The sequence below is a fragment of the Notamacropus eugenii genome, chromosome 2 (assembly GCF_028372415.1).
Source record: "Notamacropus eugenii isolate mMacEug1 chromosome 2, mMacEug1.pri_v2, whole genome shotgun sequence".
Lineage (NCBI taxonomy): Eukaryota > Metazoa > Chordata > Mammalia > Diprotodontia > Macropodidae > Notamacropus > Notamacropus eugenii.
The window spans coordinates 42,959,505-42,981,089 of NC_092873.1; the positions used below are offsets into that span (position 1 = coordinate 42,959,505).

A 21,585-nucleotide genomic window follows, 5' to 3' on the forward strand; every position below is an offset into this window, starting at 1 on the left:
CGTATCTGAACCCAGCTGTAAGCGACTGATGGTCATCTGCTTGGCTGTTTTCCCTGCTCTAGTCACCTGCTAGTTCTTTCCAGAACCAACCAGAGCTGCTATGTAATCTCTTCCTTTTGAGGAGAGAGTGGTCAGAGATCTTTTATGAGACAGTCCATGGTCCGAGGCTATTTTAGTTCTTTTGTGAATCAGATTCACAGTCTTACTCAGCCAGCAAGCCAGTAAAAATCCTTAGGTCAAATTTGTCTTTTAAGCTATTTTAATTCTATACCAGCAACTACTTCCCCAGGAATGCCTATTTGGTTTAAGGTGAAAAGATTCCTTCCAATACCCATCAGGTCTTAAGCAGCTAGTACCAGCCAAGCCTGAGACTAAAGAGTTTCAGGTATGTCTGAAGCTGCACCCAAATATAAATAATCTGTGTTGTTGTATTAATAAAGAGCTATTTTTTACGGAAGAACTAGGTTGGTCATTTGATAACTTGTATACTCTCAGTTATCTATGCCTAAAGAAAAGCTAATTTAAACAACCAGATGAAGATATTTTGGTTCCCACAGAAGCAGCTGACTGAACTGGAAGTATGACGCCTAGGAAGGATCATCAGCCAACAAACCAACAATTAACAATAGAATGCTGTGGGATCCAATAACCACAGCAGACACTCAGAGCTAGGAAGGTGTTAAGAGATCCTTCTAGTTTAATCCTTCTTAAGGATGAGAAAACTAAGGCTGAGCAACCAGGGGTGACTAAATGGTCAGTGGCAGAGCTTGGACTAGAACCCAAATTTCTTGACTCAGTATCTGGCACTTTTTCCATTATACCCCATTCTCTAGGTACAGTACTTTTAAGGTGTAAAACACTTTACACCTATTATCTCATTTCAGCCTCACAACAACCTTGTGGTAAAGGTAGGAAAAACATCCCTATTTTGGTAGGTAAGGAAACTGAAGGTCAGTAAGTTAAGAAATGTCCCCTCTGTCACATGGCTTCCTCTTTGGATCACCCCTTGATGAGTGGGGCAAGATGGCACAGGAGAAAAAATACCACTTAACTTCTCCCTGGGCCTCAGTTTTCCCCTCTATAAAATGAAGAGTTTGGACTAGATTGGGGTTAACAAGGGCACATGAACTTGTTTTTAAAATATACATATTTTGACAACTCTATTTGAACATAATTGGTTTCCTTAGTAATTCCATATATTTTCTTTTATGCATTTAAAAATATTCTTCTGAGAAAGAAGCTACAGAAAAGGTGAAGAAGACCCCTTGGTCTCTGGGATCCCAGCCAGCTCTAGAGCTCTGAGGCTGTGATGGCCAATGTTATAAGCAGCCAACCTCCTCTCTGACCCCCCACTAGGAGCAGGGTTCTCTAGTGGAAAGTCAACCAGAATATTCTCCAAATGGCTGGCTTTTATCATAGGTAAACAAAGGAGGCTCCTAGATGAAAGGAAAAGACAAACTTACCCACAGGAGACATAAATTACCTATTGTACGCACCCATGATTGCTCAGTAATTATTGACTTTGCTCCTAGCAAAACTGCAGTTATCCTTTACCTGGAAACATCTCTAGAGAAAAAAAGATGTAACCACTAACCTAGAAAGGCATCTGCTGTTGGTGTAGCCTAGACTTCCTCTATAATCTATGGGATGATCAAGCATCAGAGTTTAGAATTACTGACTAGACCCCTGACTACAATCGTGGCAGATTATCACATCTCTTTTTCCCCATCAACTACAGGGGCATTTTCCAGACACTAAAGTTAGTCTTGGTCGGATAATGTACAGCACAGAGCTACAGCTGAACGTCTGTTCTTTTGTTTCTACTAAGAAGTATTTTCAAATGAAATGAGAGTTAAAAGAAATGGAAACATATGGAAAATGGAGTCTGTTGGTGGGAGAGGGAGGGGCAAGATCCGGAAGGAGAACCTGAAGTCAAAACATGTCGTGAACTGTCTACAGCAAGCAGTGGTAATTACATGATAGGGCAAATGGGAAAATCTAATTAGAGGTAATTGACAGACCAGGAGACCATTTAGTCACCAATTCAAGTTAATGAGGATTATAGCTCATTATGGTAGGAATGACATTGTACAGAATGTGTGCATTACTTTACATCGTAAAAGGGGGTAGTTTAATTGACATTGTCACTATTCATGGAATGGTGGTTACGGATTTAAGAGAAACCTTGAGTTATAAGGACTTTTCTTCATTCATTCATCCAGCTAGCTATTCAACAAAAAGTATGCGTAGCCTAGATCAGAGGAGTCCAACATGAAGCCAGCAGGCCACGTGTGGCCCACAACACCCTGAATGTGTCCCCAAAGCAGACAAAAAATGTCGTTCCTATCTGATTTTAATGTGTTGATGTATTAATACAAAAATGAATATATAAACACGTATAGTTTTCTAAGTCAATATGTGGCCCCAGGAATCTTTATGTACAGTTTTACTATGAGTTGAGCTTGACACCACTGGTCCAGACTGTAGATGAAGGGGGCATATTCAAACAAAGATCAAGAGGTTATTGGAGACTGGAAGAAAGATCATCCAATCCAAGCTCTTCATTCTGCAGATTAGGGACCTGAAGGCCAAAGAGGTTCCTGGACTTGCCTGAGCTAATGCAGCTGGCCGAGTCAGCTGAGTGAAATGCACCTTCCTAGGGAAGTCTGAAGTGGGGAGGCTGGACAGGATTCTCTCTAAGGTCCATCCTAGTTAGCTCTACAAAGAGGCACAGAAGTCCTGGCTGACTTGTCCAATGAAGGCATTCAACTGGCGTCCCACTGACTGGAGGAACGTAGGCTTGACTGAGGCTCCCAACTATTGTTGGGAGTTCTTTTGTGATGTTGAACAGAACATGTGATTTTTAACAATTGAAACCTACAGAAATGAGGTGGACAAAACACACAGTGTCTTCTTCAGGCTGGGATGCGTCACTTGGCCCTCTCCTTGGTCTCTTCTAGAGCTTTTATGAATTCCCAAGCACAATTATTATTAATAGCCATCTAATTCCAGGCACTGGGTAGCCAAATTTAAAGCAGTGACTTTCCACTCTGTCTTACAGTTTCCTGGAAAATACCCTTAAATTCTGACACCCAAAACTGTGGATTCTGAGGTGTTTCATGTTTGCTTTTTATGTTTTTCTTCTGGGGATGAAGGTGAGAAGGTAATTAAAACTAAACAAATAGCAAACCTTCTCATGGTAACTCAGCATCTTGAAAGCAAAGCACTTTCAGGAGCGGAGTTAGAGGCCTTGCAAAAGCAGCTGGCATCATGTCCAAGAGGCTGGCTTTACTATACAGCACAATTGTAGTTTGTTATTAGGGAAAGAGCACTGAACTGGGAGATAGCTGGCCTGAACTCTCTTTCTGCCACTATCTGAGCAACCTTGAAAAACAAGTCATTTCCTGCTCTGCACCTCAATTTTTCTCATCTGAGAGATGGCAGTGTGAGGGCTAGGTGACCTTCAAGGGTTTCAGTAGAGGATCAAAGCCATTTTGTGTAACAAGAGATCAGATTTAAGAGCAAATTCCACGGAAAGAAAGAACACAATGACATATTCTGTCTCATTAATTTATAAATGGCTCATATCAGATTCTTTGCTGAGAGCAGATGGAGTCAGGAGCTCCGGGGCACTGGCCATGCCAAGGATAAATGAGATATCAAGAAAGAGGGCTTGGGACACACCAGAGATGACCCACCTTCTTCACAGCTTTGCTTAGGGTTGGGACCAATCCACGTGTGGGGAGATGGATTTGAGAAGTTAAGATGAAGTATTCAGAGTTACCCAGGCTGAGCAACTGACCCTCATTCCAGATCTTGTACTGCCAGGATAAAAGAACTCAATGAATAAGGAAGCTGGTACCTTGACCTGTTTGCTTTTAAAGGAAGGACAAAACAATTCTCAGCTGAGGAGTGGCTCTCCGTGAAAGGGCAGACAAGCGAATCTCATCTGCTGAACCCACAATGGAAGACTTCCATACAGCTCCTCAATGTGACAGGGAGGCACACACCAAGGGACGCCACAAAAAAAGCCACACTGGAATGTAGTTGGCCAACGTAGGACTTCTTTTTCAGGTTTTTGGAAAAAATCTATTTTTTAAAGCTCTATTAGGAAAAAAAAAGTAATCCCCATGAAAACTGAGTTCTGAAAATCAAAAAAAAGCAACACTTTTGATCCATTGTCTGCAGGGCAGATGCTCCCAACTACTTTTTGAATAGAGATGAATTGCCCTGATGAGACTAATGAGCAGAATAATAAGTCCAGTCAGGGCCTAGACAACCCAGGGATGCTAGCTGGCTTGAGCAACCTCAAACAAAACAGCCTTATGTCATGCCTGGGCTCAGTGACATCATCCCCTAAGCCTGGTGAAGAGGACACCTGAGGAGCGGAATGTACAAAGATGCTGAAGCCTCCCCATCACTCACAGCGGGCATGAGGTTGGTACCCCACCCCTGACCTCTGGAGGAGGGTCAGTTGGGCCCACTGGGGCTACTGCTTAAGGGCCCATCTGAGCTGAAATCACACCTCTTCCAGTTTGTCAAGGGTAAACACTGACAATTAACTTGTTTAAAATCACTCAATTGAAGTTACCATTTACACTGAAATGCCTTGGCCTGAGATGATCCAAAAGAGCTCAAGAAGCTCTTTTTAAAGAAGTAACCCCATCAGGTCCTCCCAGCTCCAACAATGACCCAAAGACCAGGATGTTGACTGAAAGATTAAAATCCTTTTACAATGAGCTACAAATATAAAATATTTGTCAGGTCCCATGAAGAAGATAAGGAAGTATTTCTTCTCTAATCACCCGGTGGTAAATTTCGGCCTGGAGACATGAACACAGGACAATTTCATCATTTTCTCCCTTGATTCTGCCAATAAAAATTAGGCCCCTCAAAGGATGGAGTTGTAGGCCAAGTTCATCATGCAAGATCCACCAGTAAAAAGTCGGGGGGCCCTTCCAATTTCGGTATTTTTCCACATGCCTCCCGTTCCAAAACCTCCAGTCAAAGTCTCCACAGAGAATGTTCTTCCTTCAATAAAGGGAAGCCAAAAGAAGCAAAATGAGAAAAAAAGACCTTGTCCATTAATTCATTCCATCCTGAGCAGGTACCAAAGAAAATCCTGGGATACATTTACAGATGGAGCACCATGCTGCGGGTCTAGCTGCAGCCCACCCACTGCTGACACAGGGTACAGTAAAGATGAAGTGGGACAGGGGAATTTGGACAAATTCATCCCATTCATCTCCTGATATCTCACAATCATTAAATAATCATTCAGAAAACCTTGAACACAGGTCTGCCTGCTGGTCCAGCATATATTTATGTAAAAAGAAAAAGTCCAGTCAAATGAATTTCTACTGAATCTGTAAACCAACAGTTGGCCCTGTTCAGACTGGACTTTAAAGTACCTCTGGCCCACTGTGAAGGGACGTCACCATGGTGATGGATTTCATTCTATAATCACTGACCAGTTTTCAGTTTTCTTCCACCAGAGTGCAAGTGACCTTCAGCAACAGAGAAGCCAAGCACTGACTAATGATATTTGCTAAGGTAAAATGAAAGCAAAGACTGTCTAGCATTAAATCACAACCTCCATGCAAAGCTCTAAGCTAAATAAACGCATGAATCCTCTTCTCCCTTTCATGCTCTGAAGATGGGCTACACTGACGCCTCCATGGTATCCTGAATTCTGTAATAAATAACCTTGTCCTGGCTGGGATTTGGCAATCCCACTATTTACACAATAGAGGTGTTCTTGGAACAGTTGTATGCTTGGTTCTCTTTTAAATCTAGTACAGGAAGATTATGTAAAGGGACCTGAGATGGGTTGTTCTTTTTATAGCAGCCTCTTTGTAGAAGCACATTGGGCTGAATTAGCTTGGTATATTTTGATGCTCACATATCAGGGTTTCTGGGATGCTGTTTGAATGAATGGAAGGAGCAACTTACAGATACAGTTAAGACATGGTCCTCTTTTAAAGGAACAGAGAGGGAAGTAGAACTCAGCCACATCTACCACTTGCTTGCCCTCCAAAGGCATCCATGATTAGAAAAGCTATAAGGGGAATGATGATGGGGATGAACAGCTGCTGCAATTGCTTTCCCTGCCTCTACAAGAGCCTGAATCAGGAGGGTGAAAGGACCTCTGGACCAGGTGTGTTTGTTTAATTTAATGTAGGGTGGGAGGAGGGAATGATCAAAATCTATTAAAAAACAAGCCTGCATTTGTCCACAAAAGCCAGAAAGACAAAGAGCCCCTTGCAAACCTGGATCAAATAAAAGAAAGCCATCGGACACACAGTGAGCTCTCTCTCCCAGAGGCTGACCCACCGAGTTACAAAAGCTGCTCTGCATTTGCCTGTGAGGTCTAAGCCAAGTCATTAACCTCTTGTAGACTCCATTTCCTTCTCTGCAAAATAAAGTACTGCACCGAAGGATTTGTAAGGTCCTCTCAAAAGCTCTATGATCCAATGAACCAGGCATTAAAGGTAGGAAATACAACTACCTTTAAGCCTTTGGCCCAATTTAGAAATGACAATGCCTCAATGGTTCCGGAGAGAAGCTGGCATGTGCAGGGCGAACCCAAAGCCTTGACGCAGTCTGAAGCCACTAAAGCTATTAAAGCTTAAAACTGTGGCAAGACTTTTGGGATACCCGGTAAGCAGTCTCGAAGAGCCAGCTGACTGACACACTGGATGGTGAGCTGGTTGGCTTGGGTTCAAGTTCAGCCTTTAACACATAACTTGTATAACTTTCTCCAATTCAATGAATCCTCCAGCAGTAGGGGGAGTTTCCATTCTGGCAGTTCCCCAGACTCTCATACTCATGGGTCTAAACTAAAGACGAAGAAAGGTTATTGCTAGAAAGGCTATCCCTACAGCAAACGCTTCCCTTGGGCCCCTGGCTTGTATGTAGATCATGGGTCTGACCTGATAGGACTATGTCTGTGTCTAAATCTCATTAATCTTACAAAAGAAGAATCAGGCCCAATAATTCAATTATATGCTTGCCTTGTGTGGTTTGCTAACTTCTTGTGTGTTTTATGCCCTCAATAAAGCTGAATCCCCTGAAGTTAACGGCCTGCATCTTCTACTTCTGTAACACCCATAGCACTAGAATGGTGCTATCCACACAGGAGGCACTCAGCACATAGCTGCCAACTGAATGAAATAGTTTGTCACTAAAGATTCGAGGGGCTGATGCCAAAGAGAGGAGGGTAAGATATGTTAAGAAATAGCCAATTTTTCAACTCTAATATTTCCCAAAGATAATTTCTATGTAAAATGTGTTAGAAAAACAAACACCTATTATTTGAGATACTTTCGAGCCAGAACATCCTGGACAGAGAGAGTCAAATCCTCAGGTTACCACAGCTAGGATGAGGCTAACACGCTTTCTGAAACAAGCACTGTTTGTTCCTGGTAAACTGTTCTTTGCCCTTATTTAGCACACCTAGGAAAGATTTCACAATCCAGAGAAGAACTCAAGTCCTCCTCCTCTTCAGACTGGGTGAATTTAAAAGCTTTTCAAAAGTGAAAACCAAAAAACCTGGAGAAAATGGGGGGTTAACCCAAGACTCACCACATTTTCAGTATAGCCAACAGAGATGAGTCATATTTAATGGAAGTAACCACTTCTGTCACGATCTTGAATCAGGGTCAACAAGGAGAACGTGGGGATGTTTTCCAGTTGCTGAATCTAAGGGCGGTTTATTTCTAATGTACCACAACTGTAACATTCTAGAGTCCTCAGGAGAAAACATGAATTTCAATTCCAATGTGCCATTGTGTGATGGGCAGCCATGAAGCACATGGTGGTATATTCAAATGAGGTGAACAGGCTGAGGTTTTCAAAAACTATGTGCTGACTCAGACAAGCTATCCTTGCAGGCTCATTCTACAAAGGGCTGATATCAAGGCCTGCTGTCTCCAATCCCCCAGGAAGGAGCAGAACGGCTCCTCCTGCTGCTTCTGAGGGAAGCCCTCCCCAGGCAACTTGCTTTCACATGTGGCTGCATAAACTTTTGCATCCATTTCTGAGGCATGCCTCCCAATTGTCTCGATACTGGGGAGCTCGGGATCAGGAAAGTCAAGGAGCCCCCACCCCACAAGAAAGCTCTTGCCAACACCCAGGGCCTCCAGACTGGGACAATGTTTCTCACACTGCCTCTTGTTTCTTTCCCTGGAATATCTGATGACATTTCTGTCATGTCCAGCCATAGTCTGAGAGAGAAAACCTCCTTGTCTGCACTATGCTTCTGCCTTCTGAAATCCTTTCCAGAGCACAAGGCACGACAGAAGCCAATGCCACTATCACATGGAGTCAAACCACAGGGTTGGTCCCAAGGAAGCCAAGAACACTGGCACTTACTTCACTTTGTTCAAGGGAATGTGGGAAAGAAGCAAAATGTCAACTGCTCAGGGAACCTCAAAATACCATTTGCACACGAATCTAGGTTTACAAAATGCTAACTTGGTCATTGTGCAAAGGAGAAAACTACAAATGACCAATTTTCCTGACATTCACAAGGCTCAGGGACTAGACAGCTGCAATAAATTAGCATAGTATGCCTTTCACATATTACAGAAAGCCCATCCACTCGCCATTCCTCACCCTTTCCCACGGGCATGAGCCATCTCTATCTCCAAAGACTGACTGGGGTACATGGAAGAGGGTGAGTAGACGATCTTCCTTTATTACAAAAGAGATGACATGAAAGAAAAAAAAGGAATCAGAATGTCTCCTTCAGTCTTAGGTTATAAAGAGAAAGTGAAATCAGAGTAACAAGTCTGAAAAAGGCATCAGTGCCAAGCACTAGGATTAACCTCTCAGAATGGAAACGTATTTGAGAGTTAAAATGGAGCAATGAAAAAGAAGGGGACAAAGAGAAATGAGAATGGTTACCAAAACCAAAGGGTCCTGAATGTTTTAATCAAGCAGAACTCTGGTAGACCTAGACTGACGTGTTGTGTTTTGCTTTGATTTCCATTTCAGATTCCATTACATGAAAAATGGACCTGAGCTAAAATCAACCTCAGGGGTGTCCAGCTAAATCACACTCACTGCTGTGCCCCCTGAGTCTCCTTCCTAAAGTAGAAAATGGTAGCTAATCATTGGTAGCTGACATTTGTAATGGCGACTAATGGTAGCTAACACTTATACAGTACCTACTGGGTGCCAAGCTTAGCACTGGGCTAAGTACTTTGTAAATATCATTTCCTTTGATCCTTATAACCACCCTTGGGGAGGTGGGTGCTATTATTATCCCCATTTTATAGATGAGGAAACTGAGGCAAACAGAAGTTCAGGGACTTTCCCAAGGTCACACAGCTAGGAAGTATCTGAGGCAGCATTCAAACTCAAGTCTTCTCAACTCCAAGTCTAGCACTCTAACCACTGCACCACTGAGGTACCTAGAAAGATGAAAGTGCTTTTTTGGAAAGACATGAATAGGAATCAGTAAAAGAAAGCGGAGTGGGACTTCAGTTTATTGGCATCCCTCTCTCGCCAGGTGTTGACATGAGTGTCTTATACTCCTGCAACCACCAGTTCTTTGCCTACCAGGAAATCTTGTTTCATCTAAGTGGGTAGTTGAATTAAAGAAGGGTTGCTCCACAGAATGCTGTCACTCACATCCTAGGTATTTATGCAAACTGACGATGCATCAGACATGACACTAACCGCATTGCCTTCAGAGTGAGCCCCCCTGCTAGGCGCTGGGCAAAGGTCGTGGCAGGATTTTTCTTTACCATACTTCTTGGGGTGTAGAACCTCTCCAGCTGTCTGACAAGATGCAGTCACAGAGTGATGGAAGGCAGACTCTTGGGAAAGTTCTTAAGGGTTCAGAGACCCAGAAGAATTAGCCTCCAAATGGAATGAGAACTACAAATGTAATTTTCTGGTCAAGATAAGTTTATGATTTTATAAAACAAAACAGGGAGAAATTCCAAGGCCCACATCAAGACAGAACTTCTCAGAAAACTCTTCAAGTCTCACTTACCCTTCTTGTGTTTTCAAGAATTTTGGGGTCAGGCTTTCCGTAACTAGGTGGATTGGCATGTGGGTCGTACCCGAGCTTGGCCAGCATGGGAGCAATCACTGCCATGTCCTGTAAGACATCAGGAGGTATCTTTCCAACCCACTTTGATAGTGCTGCCACATTGACTGGCTTGATGACTTGGTCTGTCGATCTCTCTACCCTGAAAACAACAGAATGTGGATGAATGTTTGTTTGGAATGTTACAACCAAAGGCAAATAGCTGATTCCCAAGCTATGGAGAAAGAAGGCACTGAAGCAACCAGCTATGGGTTGTTTTTGAAAATGTCCTAGACAGAGCAGAGTGGCTCGGAAAGGATAGTCTGAGAATCCCCGACAATCCCTGAGCCCTTTTTAGGGGGTTCACCTGATCAAAGCTGCTTTCATAATGATACTAAGTTCTCTATCTGTTAAAGTACTCCTCCCTTTTCCAACCACATATCTGTGTGAGGCCAGATTTTCTTCATAAACTTCAACCAAAACAGTGTATCTCAAGAGACCAAAGGCAGAAGCAGATGTGAGAATCAAGCTGCCTTATGTTAAGCTGTATGCTGAAGAGATTTGCAAAAATATGTAAAATAATGCTACTAAATTTCTTTTGTTTTGGAAAATATAGTTATTTTTCACAAACATATTCTGTGTTTTACTATATAAGGGGTTTATTATTGTTCTTTTAAAAAATGAATAAATGCATATTTTTAAAATTCATCCATTTTATTTTCTAACAGGATAATTGTTGATAGATCTAACCCACATAAACAAAAGCCCTTCGGGGTCCTGAGACCAGCAAATTGGAGACCCTGCCTGTCAAAAAGTGAAACGAGTGAGTCAAATTTCTAGAAACAGGAAAAATGTAACAAGTGAAAACATCTGCACATAATGTGTTGACATTTTAATTTCATCCAGAAAATCAAAGCACAATAGATAAGGTTACTAATGAAAACCCCAAGTTATTCTGCTGCCGATGCAGGTTCCCTTCCTCCTGCTGGATTTCTGTAGATACAGTTCTTTGGGCAATCGTTACCTCAGGTAGAAAAGTCAGAGCCAATCAGAAGATCCAGAGATGACTGGTTTCTGCTATTTCAATGTTTAAGTCCTGCCATGGCCCCACACAATGACTTCCCTTCACACCGAGAGCAAGGACAAGATTATGGAATTCTATTAAGTAGCTTAGTAACCTAATGATAGAAAACTGCTGAGTTGTGGGGTCAGCTCTGTGGAGGAAGGCAGAGGGCACAGAGAAGAGTCCTGGCACAGGGAACACTCAGAAGGCGCTAAGGAGAGTTTCATCCCATCCCATCCTATGCACAGGAAGACTCATTCCAAAGGCGTGGTCTGTTAAGCAGTAACGACGTTGTGATGGGTATGAGTTCATGCTTTTCCTTTGCAGGTAATCAATGAGGCCTTTCTTTAAAAGAGTTTCATAAAAAATTAGCGACAGAGAAAAGAAGATGCCAAGAACTGGGAGAGGGGGGAAAATATCTCTCTAAAACGAGCCGCTGCCCCTCTGCCCACAAAGGACTTCTGCCAGACAACGGCTGAGTGGAAGAGATGTGCGCTTTGTAAGGCTCCCAGGGGTCATTTAAGTGCTCACAGGTATAACCCCTCACGTTAAGCCAAGGCTATTTCTCAGCCCCCCTGTTTCTCCGTACTGTAGGATTTTCCCCCCAATAATGATTTAATTGGTATGGGGAACTCCCAGTAGGGAAAATCCATTTACCAACTGCTCAGCAACATTCAGGCTTCAAAACTTAGCATCCTGGGGACCGAGAGGCTAAAAAACCCATCTGGCTCATGCAACCCAGGTGAGTCAGAAGCAGGACTTGAATCCAGAACTTCCTAACTCTGAGGCTGGCTGTCTAGCTACTGCATCACACTGCCTCCTTCTATAGAGCAGGGATTCTTAACCTCTTCTAAGTCATGGGCCCCCTAACCTGCCCCCCTTGCTTTGGCACACAATCTGGTCTGTGAATCCACTGACTCCTTCTCTGAATCGTTTTTAAATGCATTAAATAAAATATGTACGATTATAAAAGGAATGCAATTATTTTGAAATGTAGTAACTAAAAACATTCAATAACAATGAACTAAATTAAATGCTTAATTGGTATTAATACCAATTTAACAATAATAAAATGCTTAATAATATATATTTTCATGGCCCCCAGGTTAAGAACCCTTGATACAGAGGATGGCCTATGTCCTATGGACTATTCCTTGAAAGGACTAAGTCTAAAAGGGAAGACTAACAGACATAGAACCATAGAACCAACTGTATTGAACCAGTCACTTCTGCCAACCGACTCTCTAATTTTACATATTTATGTGTACACAACATTATATAATCACATAGGCAGTGTAAAGGATCCACACAGATGTAGACTGTCACCTGAAAAGAGCCCTGAGGAGACCAGTGTAGCTGGGTTTCAGAGGACCCAAATGCAGTAAATGACTAGACTAGATAAGACGAGAAAGATTGGAAGGAATAAGGAGATAGTAGAGTTTATTGACATGGTCAATAAACATGGAATGACATGATCAGACCAAATCAATTTGGCAGCTTCTAGACTGGAGTGGAGAAAGCCTTGAGAGGCAGGGAGCCCAATTTTAGAAGGCAGAGGACCTGAACGAGCGTGGTAGCTATGTGAGGGAAGAGAAGGGGATGTATAGACAAGAGATGTTGAGACTATAGAATAAACAAGATTTGGCAGCAAACTGTATATGTGAGCGAAGAGTAAGGAGTCAAGGATCACACTGGGGCTGCAAACTTGTATTAAGAAGAGAATGGCCATATCCTCTGTAGAGTAGGGAAGTTCAGAAGAAGGGAACATTTTGGGGAAAAAGTAACATGTTCTACTTTGGTCCATCAAGATGACTATGATGAATCCAGAAACGCATGGGAAAGGAAGACGTAGGAATTGATGAAGAGCTGAGTAATCAAAACCAGGAAAACAATTTACTGAGCTACAGCAATTCAAATGGAAAGGCAGCTACAATAAAACAAACAAAACTAAATGCTGCAAAATTAGAATGACCTCGACTGGCCCTAAAGAAGAAATAAAATGTTCTTCCTTCCCTTCTTGGCAGAGGGAGGGAACCAAGGGTGTGGAACATGCACATAACGTCAGACTTTGCTGATATACTGGTTACTTTTCCTAAACTTTTTTCTCTTACTTTTAAAAACGAATACTTCTTATAAGGGACAGTTCTCTGGGAGAGGGTAAGAGAGGGGCATGGAGGGAAATGTAGATAATGTAAAAACAAAAGCTATCAATAAAATGTATGTTAAAATAGCATGTAATGAAAGGGTGAGAAGAGCAACAGTGGTTCAGATCAGTATGGAATGTCATGTCATGTCCTATAGTCACAACAATGGGACAGAACACCACCAAGAAAAATCTCCTGCAGCAAAAATGAGGAATTCTCTCCAAGGTGCTTCCTTCACCTTTGGATTGACAGAGGTCTTCCAGGCAGCTCTTCTCAGAACCTGAGCAGGGAAGGACCTCAGAAGTCATCCAGTCCAGCTTGTACATTTCTGAACCAAGAACATCCTCTACAATATTCCTAGCTATCATGCATCTAACCCTCTAGTGCCTGCAGTGAGGGGCTACCCAGTACCTCCCAAGGCAATCTGGTCCAATTGGGAGAGGTTCTGATTGTTCAGTGTTTCCTTGAAGGAAAAATTCACTTAGTTCTACTGTACTCCAACTCAATTCGATAAGCATTTACTAAGTGCCTGCTGTGTATAACTTCTGGGGACTGAAATCAAATGAGAAGGGTCCTTCCCTTTAAAGGCACATTTATTCTTGATAGCACTTTAAAGATAGCAGTATGCTTTACATTTGTCACTAAGTGTCTATGGTAACAGTCCAGGCAACAAGGGATGAAGACCTAAAATTGGTGGGAGCTGTGTAAGTAGACAGAAAGTGTAGTGGTAGAAATGGCCAGATTTGGTGGCTATCTGGCTCAGTGAATTACACTGAGGCTCTGAACCTGGCAGCCTCATGAGATGCTGATAGCTTTGATAGTAGGAGGCAACTCTGGGTGAGTGGAAGGTTTGGGCGATGTGACAGTAGGATGAAAACGAGCTCTGCTCTGGACATAGTGAGTCAGAAATGTCTCCAGAACATCCTGACTGTAATGTCTAATAGGTAGGTAGTTGGTGATAGGGCTGGATATATAGATGGGTGAGTCATTTGCAGAGATATGATAATTAAATCCATGTCAGTTAATTAGATTGCAGAGAGGGAGAGGGAGAAATAGAGAGGGAGAAAGAGAAGAGGAACCAGAAAAGAACTGCTCACAGTTGGGGGCATGCTAGAGAGGATGATCCAGAATGAAGAGTGATCACAAAGAAAGGAGAACCAGGCAAAAAGCAGGGTCATAAAAACTCAGGGAGAAGAGAGCCTCTAGCGAAAGATGATCAACAGTGCCAAATGTAACAGAGAGGTCAAGTATGATGAGGACTGAGGAAAGATCACAAGACAAGGCAATTCCAGGGTCACTGATTGGTGACTTGTTGAATGAGTGAGATCCTGGTTGATCACTCATACTGACACAATGATCGGGAGTACTATGTCATTAACTAAGTAAACACTTCTGCTGGGAGAAGCAGATCTGTAATTACAGATGAAGTCTCAAAAACCCAGTTCTCCAAGTGCTCATCATTTTCCCCCATGATCACTGCTTCTCTCTCTCTGTCTCTGTCTCTGTCTCTGTCTCTGTCTCTCTCTCTCTCTCTCCCTCCCTTCCTCCCTCCCTCTCTCCCTCCCTTCCTCCTCTCTCTCTCTCTTTCTCCCTCTCTTCCTCTCTCTCCCCCTCCCTCTCTTTCTCTCTTTCCCTCTCTGTTTCTCTCTCCCTCTCCCTCTCTTTCTCTCCCCCCCACCACCGGATCTCCATCCTCCGTGAATTAAAAACGAGCACCCTGCTCACTCTTAGTGTTCTGCTCTTGACCTTCCCTTTCTATACTTGTTCCATTGTAGGGGAGGTCCTCAACTACTCCCTTGGGTAAAATGATCACCTTTATGCAGGTGACTTTCAAATTTTATTTCGAACCCCAACCTTCTCCAGCACTTCTAGTCTTTATTTCTAACTGCCCATTGGAGAGTTAGCATGTATTAGTGGATAGCAGAGTACCCACTGGAGGTAGCATGTATTAGTGGATAGAGCCCTAGACTTGGCTTTAGATCCAGATATAGACACTTCTCAGGCAAATCACTTAATCTTTCAGTGCCTTTGTTTCTTTATCTGTAAAATGAGAGGGCTGGACCCAAAGACCTCTAGAGATCTATTCCAGCTCTGAAAATGAGGTCTTATGATCCTATTCTCTCTGTGTAGATGAACTACCAGCACCTTAAAGTCAATGTGTCCAAGACTAAATCATTTTAATGAAAAAACCTGATTGTTTCCACTTTTTCTCTTTCTGTTAAAAAAAAAAAACCCAAGGGAAAAACTGCCAGGCATATACATAGGAAAGGTACAGAATCCAGGGATCCACCATGATGCTGAAGGCATCACCATTCTAGCTAACTCAAAAGCTCTGATCTAACTTTGATCCCTCCTCTTCCTCATTCTACACGTCCAATCAGTTGCCAAGGCCTGTTGAGTCTATCTCCATGATGTATCTTGCATTGACTCCAACTATATCCACTAATTCAGGCACCTGTCTCTTCTTGCTTAGGTTATTATTGCAACGGCCTCCTGATGTGCCTGATTCCTGTCTATCCCTGTGCCAATTCGTCTTTCACCTTACTGCTATGATCCTTCCATGTTCTGATCAAAATGCTTCCAAAGGCCCTCTACAAATTTAGCTCCAACTTACCTTTCCTGCCTTATATAATTCATCTTTAGCTGGGACAAGTCCTTGCCAAACTGGGTCACTCTTCCCAATAAGCACTTATTAAGCACCAGCCATATGCATGTGCCTTGCTTTACATACGCAGCATGCTTTGCATTCACATGGGAATAGAAAGCAAAAAGAAAACCAGTCCCGGGTATCAAGGAGCTCACTCTTTGTTTCCTGTACTCATCTTGTCACTGTTCATGCTTGGAATGGCCTTCTTCTAATCTCTGTCTCTGAAGAGTTGTCCCTTTCTTTTCCTTAAGGCTTCATTCCTTCATCTCTTTCTCTGTAGCATCTTCCCTGAACCTCTGAAAGGTCCCTCCCCCTTCTCAGGTTTTCTCCAACATTTCCAGGGCCTCCTCTTCTCTGCTCTTACTTCCCTATCCCTTGGATGATTTGTAGATATGCCTCTTCCTCTTTGAAGGAGGGTCTGTGCCATATCTATCTTTCCATCTGCAGTTCTGATAAAGATGCACTTAACAGCTGTTTAATGTGTTTGAAAACAGACTAAAAGGGAGGTGATCCCCTCTAAAGATATCCATTATTGAGGCCAATTGACATGGAACTTTACACTTATCATATCAGCCAAGAAGTAAATAATGAAATTCTTCTGATTCTATTTCCAGCACATCTCACATGGGGCCTTTTCTTCTTACTTCTACCCCTTGTACAGGCCCTCTTTATTTTCTTCTGGACTACTGCAATAGCTTCCTAACTGTTTTTCTCCCCTCAGTCCATCCCATACCAACATTCCTTATATGGAGGCCTAATCATATTACTCCTTTGCTCAGAATCCTTCAGTGGCTTCTTACTGACCACCGAACAAAATCTAATTGGCTTAGCCTGGCTACAGCCTGGCAGCAGACTTCTAGTCATCCTTAACATTAATCTCCTCTACATTTCCTACAATCCAACCACACTGGACTTGGGACTGTTCTCTTTATGTTTCATGACTCTCCTGTGTCTGTGTCTTTGGGCACATCATTCATTCTGCCTCCCTCATCGCCTGTTGGGATCCTGTGCATCTTGAGATACCTGGCTCCAATGAAGCTTTTCCTGATTCCCGACTTCATGTATCACTTTGAGCTTCTTATGCCCTTCTGATGATTTTTATTTTAGTTGTGTGTGTGTGTGTGTGAGAGAGAGAGAGACAGAGAGAGAGACAGAGATAACAGAATGAGACACTCTCCCCTTCTAGATCATGGATTGTCAGGATTATGTCTCTAGGACTTAGCCCTGAACTTGAGGTTATGGTAGACATGAAAAAAATATGATCACAATCCCTGACCTCAAGGAACTTACAATCCAGTTGGAGAGTTGATCTCTAATTGAGAAGGGTATAGAAGTAACATCCACATGACATCAGAGCCTTACTAATAAATGAGCCAATCCCTCAGCAGAACTCCCAGTCAACAAAATTTCCATCTTCTTTCTACTCAACCTTCAAAGTGACAGGTCAATCTCTTAGCAGGAAAACAAATTGTTTCAGTGAATGGCCCAGAGGGGCAGTTCAGAACAATCTACTCCTATAAGTCATTCATTACTCTTACAGACCTCCCATACATCTTTGCTAAATGCTAAAATCAGTCATATTGCCAAACCACAGGTCTGAGTTATGATAGGGAGAGACTGCCAGAAGAAACCAAATCCATAGGAGCTAAAACCAAAGAGCTAGAACATGTATTCAAAAAGGAATGACTAAAAATTCACCCACCAGAGTAGACTGGCTAATGGAAGAATTATCCAGATATGGAGTAGACATTAAACTGTCCAAACACACCAAAAACAGTTTTGTAGGAACCATTTAAAAAAGTGCTTAAGAACTATGGAATCGGAACACAGAATGAAGCAGAGTATTTTCTCTTGTGTTATGTTTTATTTTGGTTTGGTTTTTCTAATGGTTTCTCTCATTCATTTTAATTCTTCTATGCAACATGACTAATGTGAAAATGTGGTTAATAAGAACATATGTGAAGAACCCACATAAGACTGCATGCTGTCTCAGGGAGGGAGGAGGAAGAGAGGGGGAGAAAATTTAAGACTTATGGAAGTGATTGTAGAAAACTGAAAACAAATTAATATTTTTTAAAAAAGAACATGCAAAACACTGAGGAGGATGACAGAAGATTATGAGGTATAATTACTTTGAGAAACCATGAAAAGCAGCTGGAGGAAAAATCCTGTGACGGGTTTGATGTGACAGCCAGCTAAGGACACATGGATGAAACTGGAAGGAGAACAGACGAAAAAGAAAAGGACCGATCCACATTTCTATTGTCATTCTATTCTGATTAGTGATGAGCCTGGAGCTGCCATTTTGGGACTCTGCATCACTATGGAAGGCAGGACCCACTGGAACTTCAAAACGTGCAGTTTGGGAGCGCAGATGTTTGGACCTGACCAAATAGATTCAGAGAAATCTGTGCTGCAGGTGACACAATTTTAAAAGTATTTGGGTATTAATCGTCAAGATATCTGAAAGAATGGAAATTTCCAGAAGAACAGAAAAGAAAATGAAGGATACTTTTACCAAAAATAATTGAAAATTCAATTAAAGTTAAGGCCAATATTGACCCATTTGCCTATCTTCTCATCTCTAGAGTCTTTATATGGATGATTGGTGTACACATTGAAGGTATCCTGGATATAAAGGGAAAAACTGATGATTTTTTACAGCACACAAGGGCCCAAGAAATAAAAAAATTATTAATAATAATTTAATAATAAAAGCTAATATTTATTAAGAGCCTACTATGTTCCAGGAACTATGCTAAGTGCTTTGCACACATCACAACCCTGGGAAGTAGGTGCTATTATTATCATCCCATTTTACAGTTGAGGAAATGAAAACAAATAGAAGTTAAATGACTTGCCCATGGTCACGCTGCTAGTAACTGTTTGAGGTCAGATTTAAACTCAGGTCTTCCAGACTCCAGGCCTGGGGCTCTACCCCCTGCACCACCCCGCTGCCCAAGAATATGAGCCAGGTCGAATCAAGCATTATTAAGTGACTACTATGTGCTGGGCATGGTGCTAAGTGCTGAGGATACAGAGACACACAAAAACAGCCCTTGCTTGCAAGGAGCTCACTATCTAAAGATCACACTGTCTCCTTGCTGACAGGTGCTGCAGACAGACTGATCGTGAGCTGGGTCCTTAATGAAACCAGAAGAGGAGGAGACGGAGCCAGACCTCTCTTGGGAAAGTGTCTAGTGTTTGGGTGATCCCAAGATACTTCCAGCATCAGATGCCCATCTAATATTCTCCTAGTGAGATTATATGGCTTTGAATCATGGCTCATCATAATCTCAGAGGTGCCAAAGGTACTGGCAACCCAAAAGGCAAAGAGAAAATACAAGCTCTGCATCAGCAAAGGCAGTGTGTTACCTGTGGTGACATGTATCTGAGAAGTGTCAAAAATACCATGTGTGACTGGCAAAGCACACAGCTGGATCAGGCACAGAGCATAGGGAAGGCTAACTGGAGATGGCCTTCTGGGGCTCAAAGCATCAGAGGAAGGCCTCCAGAAGGGTGGGGAGAGGCTCAAGGGATAGACGGGGCAGGGAGGGGGGAGGGCGTCGAGAAGGGGGTGGTGTTCACCCGAGGGTAAATGCCAACATGCCATTACTGCTATGAAAGAGATGACTGCTGCAGACTTCCTCAGGAAAGTGTGAACCAAAATCTATTCATGATGTATTTCATTCTTCCTTTGTGGTATACACATTAGCTTGCTGCACTTTTTAGCCACAACGCCTCATGGTACAGTTAACACACCACGAATCTGGACATCCCTTGTCCCACAATCTCAGTGATTTAGCACACAGTAGGGAGTTTGATAACAAACACCAAAGACCCTGGAGCAGTAAAAGCACATCATGCAAAGTCCTTACTCAGAAGCTCATATACCGCCTCACTGTGAGCTCCAGGGGCTGGTTTTTGCTCTGCTTGTATCGCTGAAGCTTAGCATGGTGCCTGGCACACAGTAGGTGCTTGATTAAAGCTTGCTGACTTGACTTCACTCAAGAGGAGCCCCTCAGATACTCAGAGACATCTTTTTCCCCTCATGCAATTTTAACAGACTTGGGATCTGGTTTCCAAACCCCACAAGAGGCTTGAAACAATAAATCAGAGGGTGAGGACAGGCTACAAGAGGAGGGCACATTGACAGCAGCAGCGAGACATCACAGCCGCATACCATCGTGGGAGACACATACACACACACACACACACACACACACACACACACACACACACACACACACACAAGACTGCAATACTTCAAAATAAATTCCAAACAACAGCCTGTGAAGGGGCCTCTTGGGCGGTTGAGATCTGCATTGGGGGAGCAGCAGGTACCACCAGATGAGACCTTGGACCCTGGGAAGCTGGGTCAAAGGTCACCCAATCCCTTCACTTCCCTGTGACTCAGTTTTCTCACCTATAAGATGAAGGGGTTGGACTAGTTGGCCTTTGGATCCCTTCCAGTTCTAGAGCCATGATTCTATGAGTAACAATGGTCCTAAAATATTCTAAAGAGCTCAGAGACACAGGGAAAGGGCTTTTGTTGTAGCAAAGAACAGGAAACAAAACAAGGGCTCATTTCCTGGGGGGTGGCTGAACAAATTTTGGAATATGAATGTCACTATTTTTACTGAACTGTAAGACACGATGAGTGCAATGGGGTTTGGAAAAACCTCAGAAGACTTGTTTGAACTGATTCAGAGTAAAATTATCAAAGCCAGAGAAACAATTTATACAGTTATGATGATGACGAGAATATAAAGGAAAACAACCTTGAAAGACTTAACTCTGACCAATCAGGGGACAAATCACAGTGACATAAGAAGTGATGATGGTGCATGGTTCCCACCTCTTGACAAAGGTGATTGACTAGAGGTTTAGGGCAGGCAAACGTTCTCAGACATGGTTAACTTGTGAATTTCTTTTGCTTGACTATGTTTGTTACAATGGAGGACTTTTATTTCTGAGGGGAGTTGGAGGAATGGAGGGGTAATGGCTATGAGGAAAATCTAAGAAAGAAAAGAAAGATAAAAGTGCCAATGAAACACTAATTAAAGAAAGAAAAATTATATTAGAGAGCAGAAAAAATTTAGAAGAAGGACAGGCTGGATACAAGTATATTAAATGTAATATATAAAATTATATATATTATATTATATATATTACTATATAAAATTATTTTGAATGTTATATATTGTTGTATAAAGAAATTCAGTTTCATATACTGTTTTCCTTTTTCTGTCCTTATAAATTAAATTGTTCATGTGTGGGGGTATTGAGTTCATGATAAAAAAGAAATATCACTAAGTAAAGATTAAATTGTATCTAGAATATTCTTTTTAAGAAGGGAGGGAAGTGTGTAATCAACTACCTTTGAAAGATTTCTACCAAAAAAATAGAATAAATAAAAAGTTTTGGTATTTAAAGGGATATGTTTCAGTTATCCAGAAAATTCACTGATACAAAATAACCAATTTCACTAGTATGAGAAGAAATAGACTGTTATTGCACATCAAATTTAATCTAACTTTCCTCTAAAACCGATGTAGCCATGTGTGAAATTTTTCATATGAGTACTTGATGGTCCTGATTTTCCATCTGATTTGACAGTAGAACCAGAACCATTAGGTTTTTGTTCCTTCATAAGTAAAGAGAGTTAAAAGGAGGGATTCTAATTCTTTCT

At 42.2% G+C, this 21,585-nt stretch overlaps 1 protein-coding gene across 8 annotated transcripts in view; it reads right to left on the reverse strand.

Annotated features, from left to right (window-relative positions):
* TPST1 (tyrosylprotein sulfotransferase 1) overlaps positions 1 to 21,585 on the reverse strand; it is a 129,977-nt gene that overhangs the window by 33,623 nt on the left and 74,769 nt on the right. For 3 of the 8 annotated variants that reach the window (XM_072640077.1, XM_072640079.1, XM_072640078.1), the window contains one exon: positions 10,004 to 10,202. The exons of the other annotated variants lie outside the window; for them this stretch is intronic. In XM_072640077.1, the coding sequence (XP_072496178.1) occupies positions 10,004 to 10,202 (199 nt within the window). The remainder of the gene's footprint in view (positions 1 to 10,003; positions 10,203 to 21,585) is intronic. 8 annotated transcript variants of the gene reach the window in all.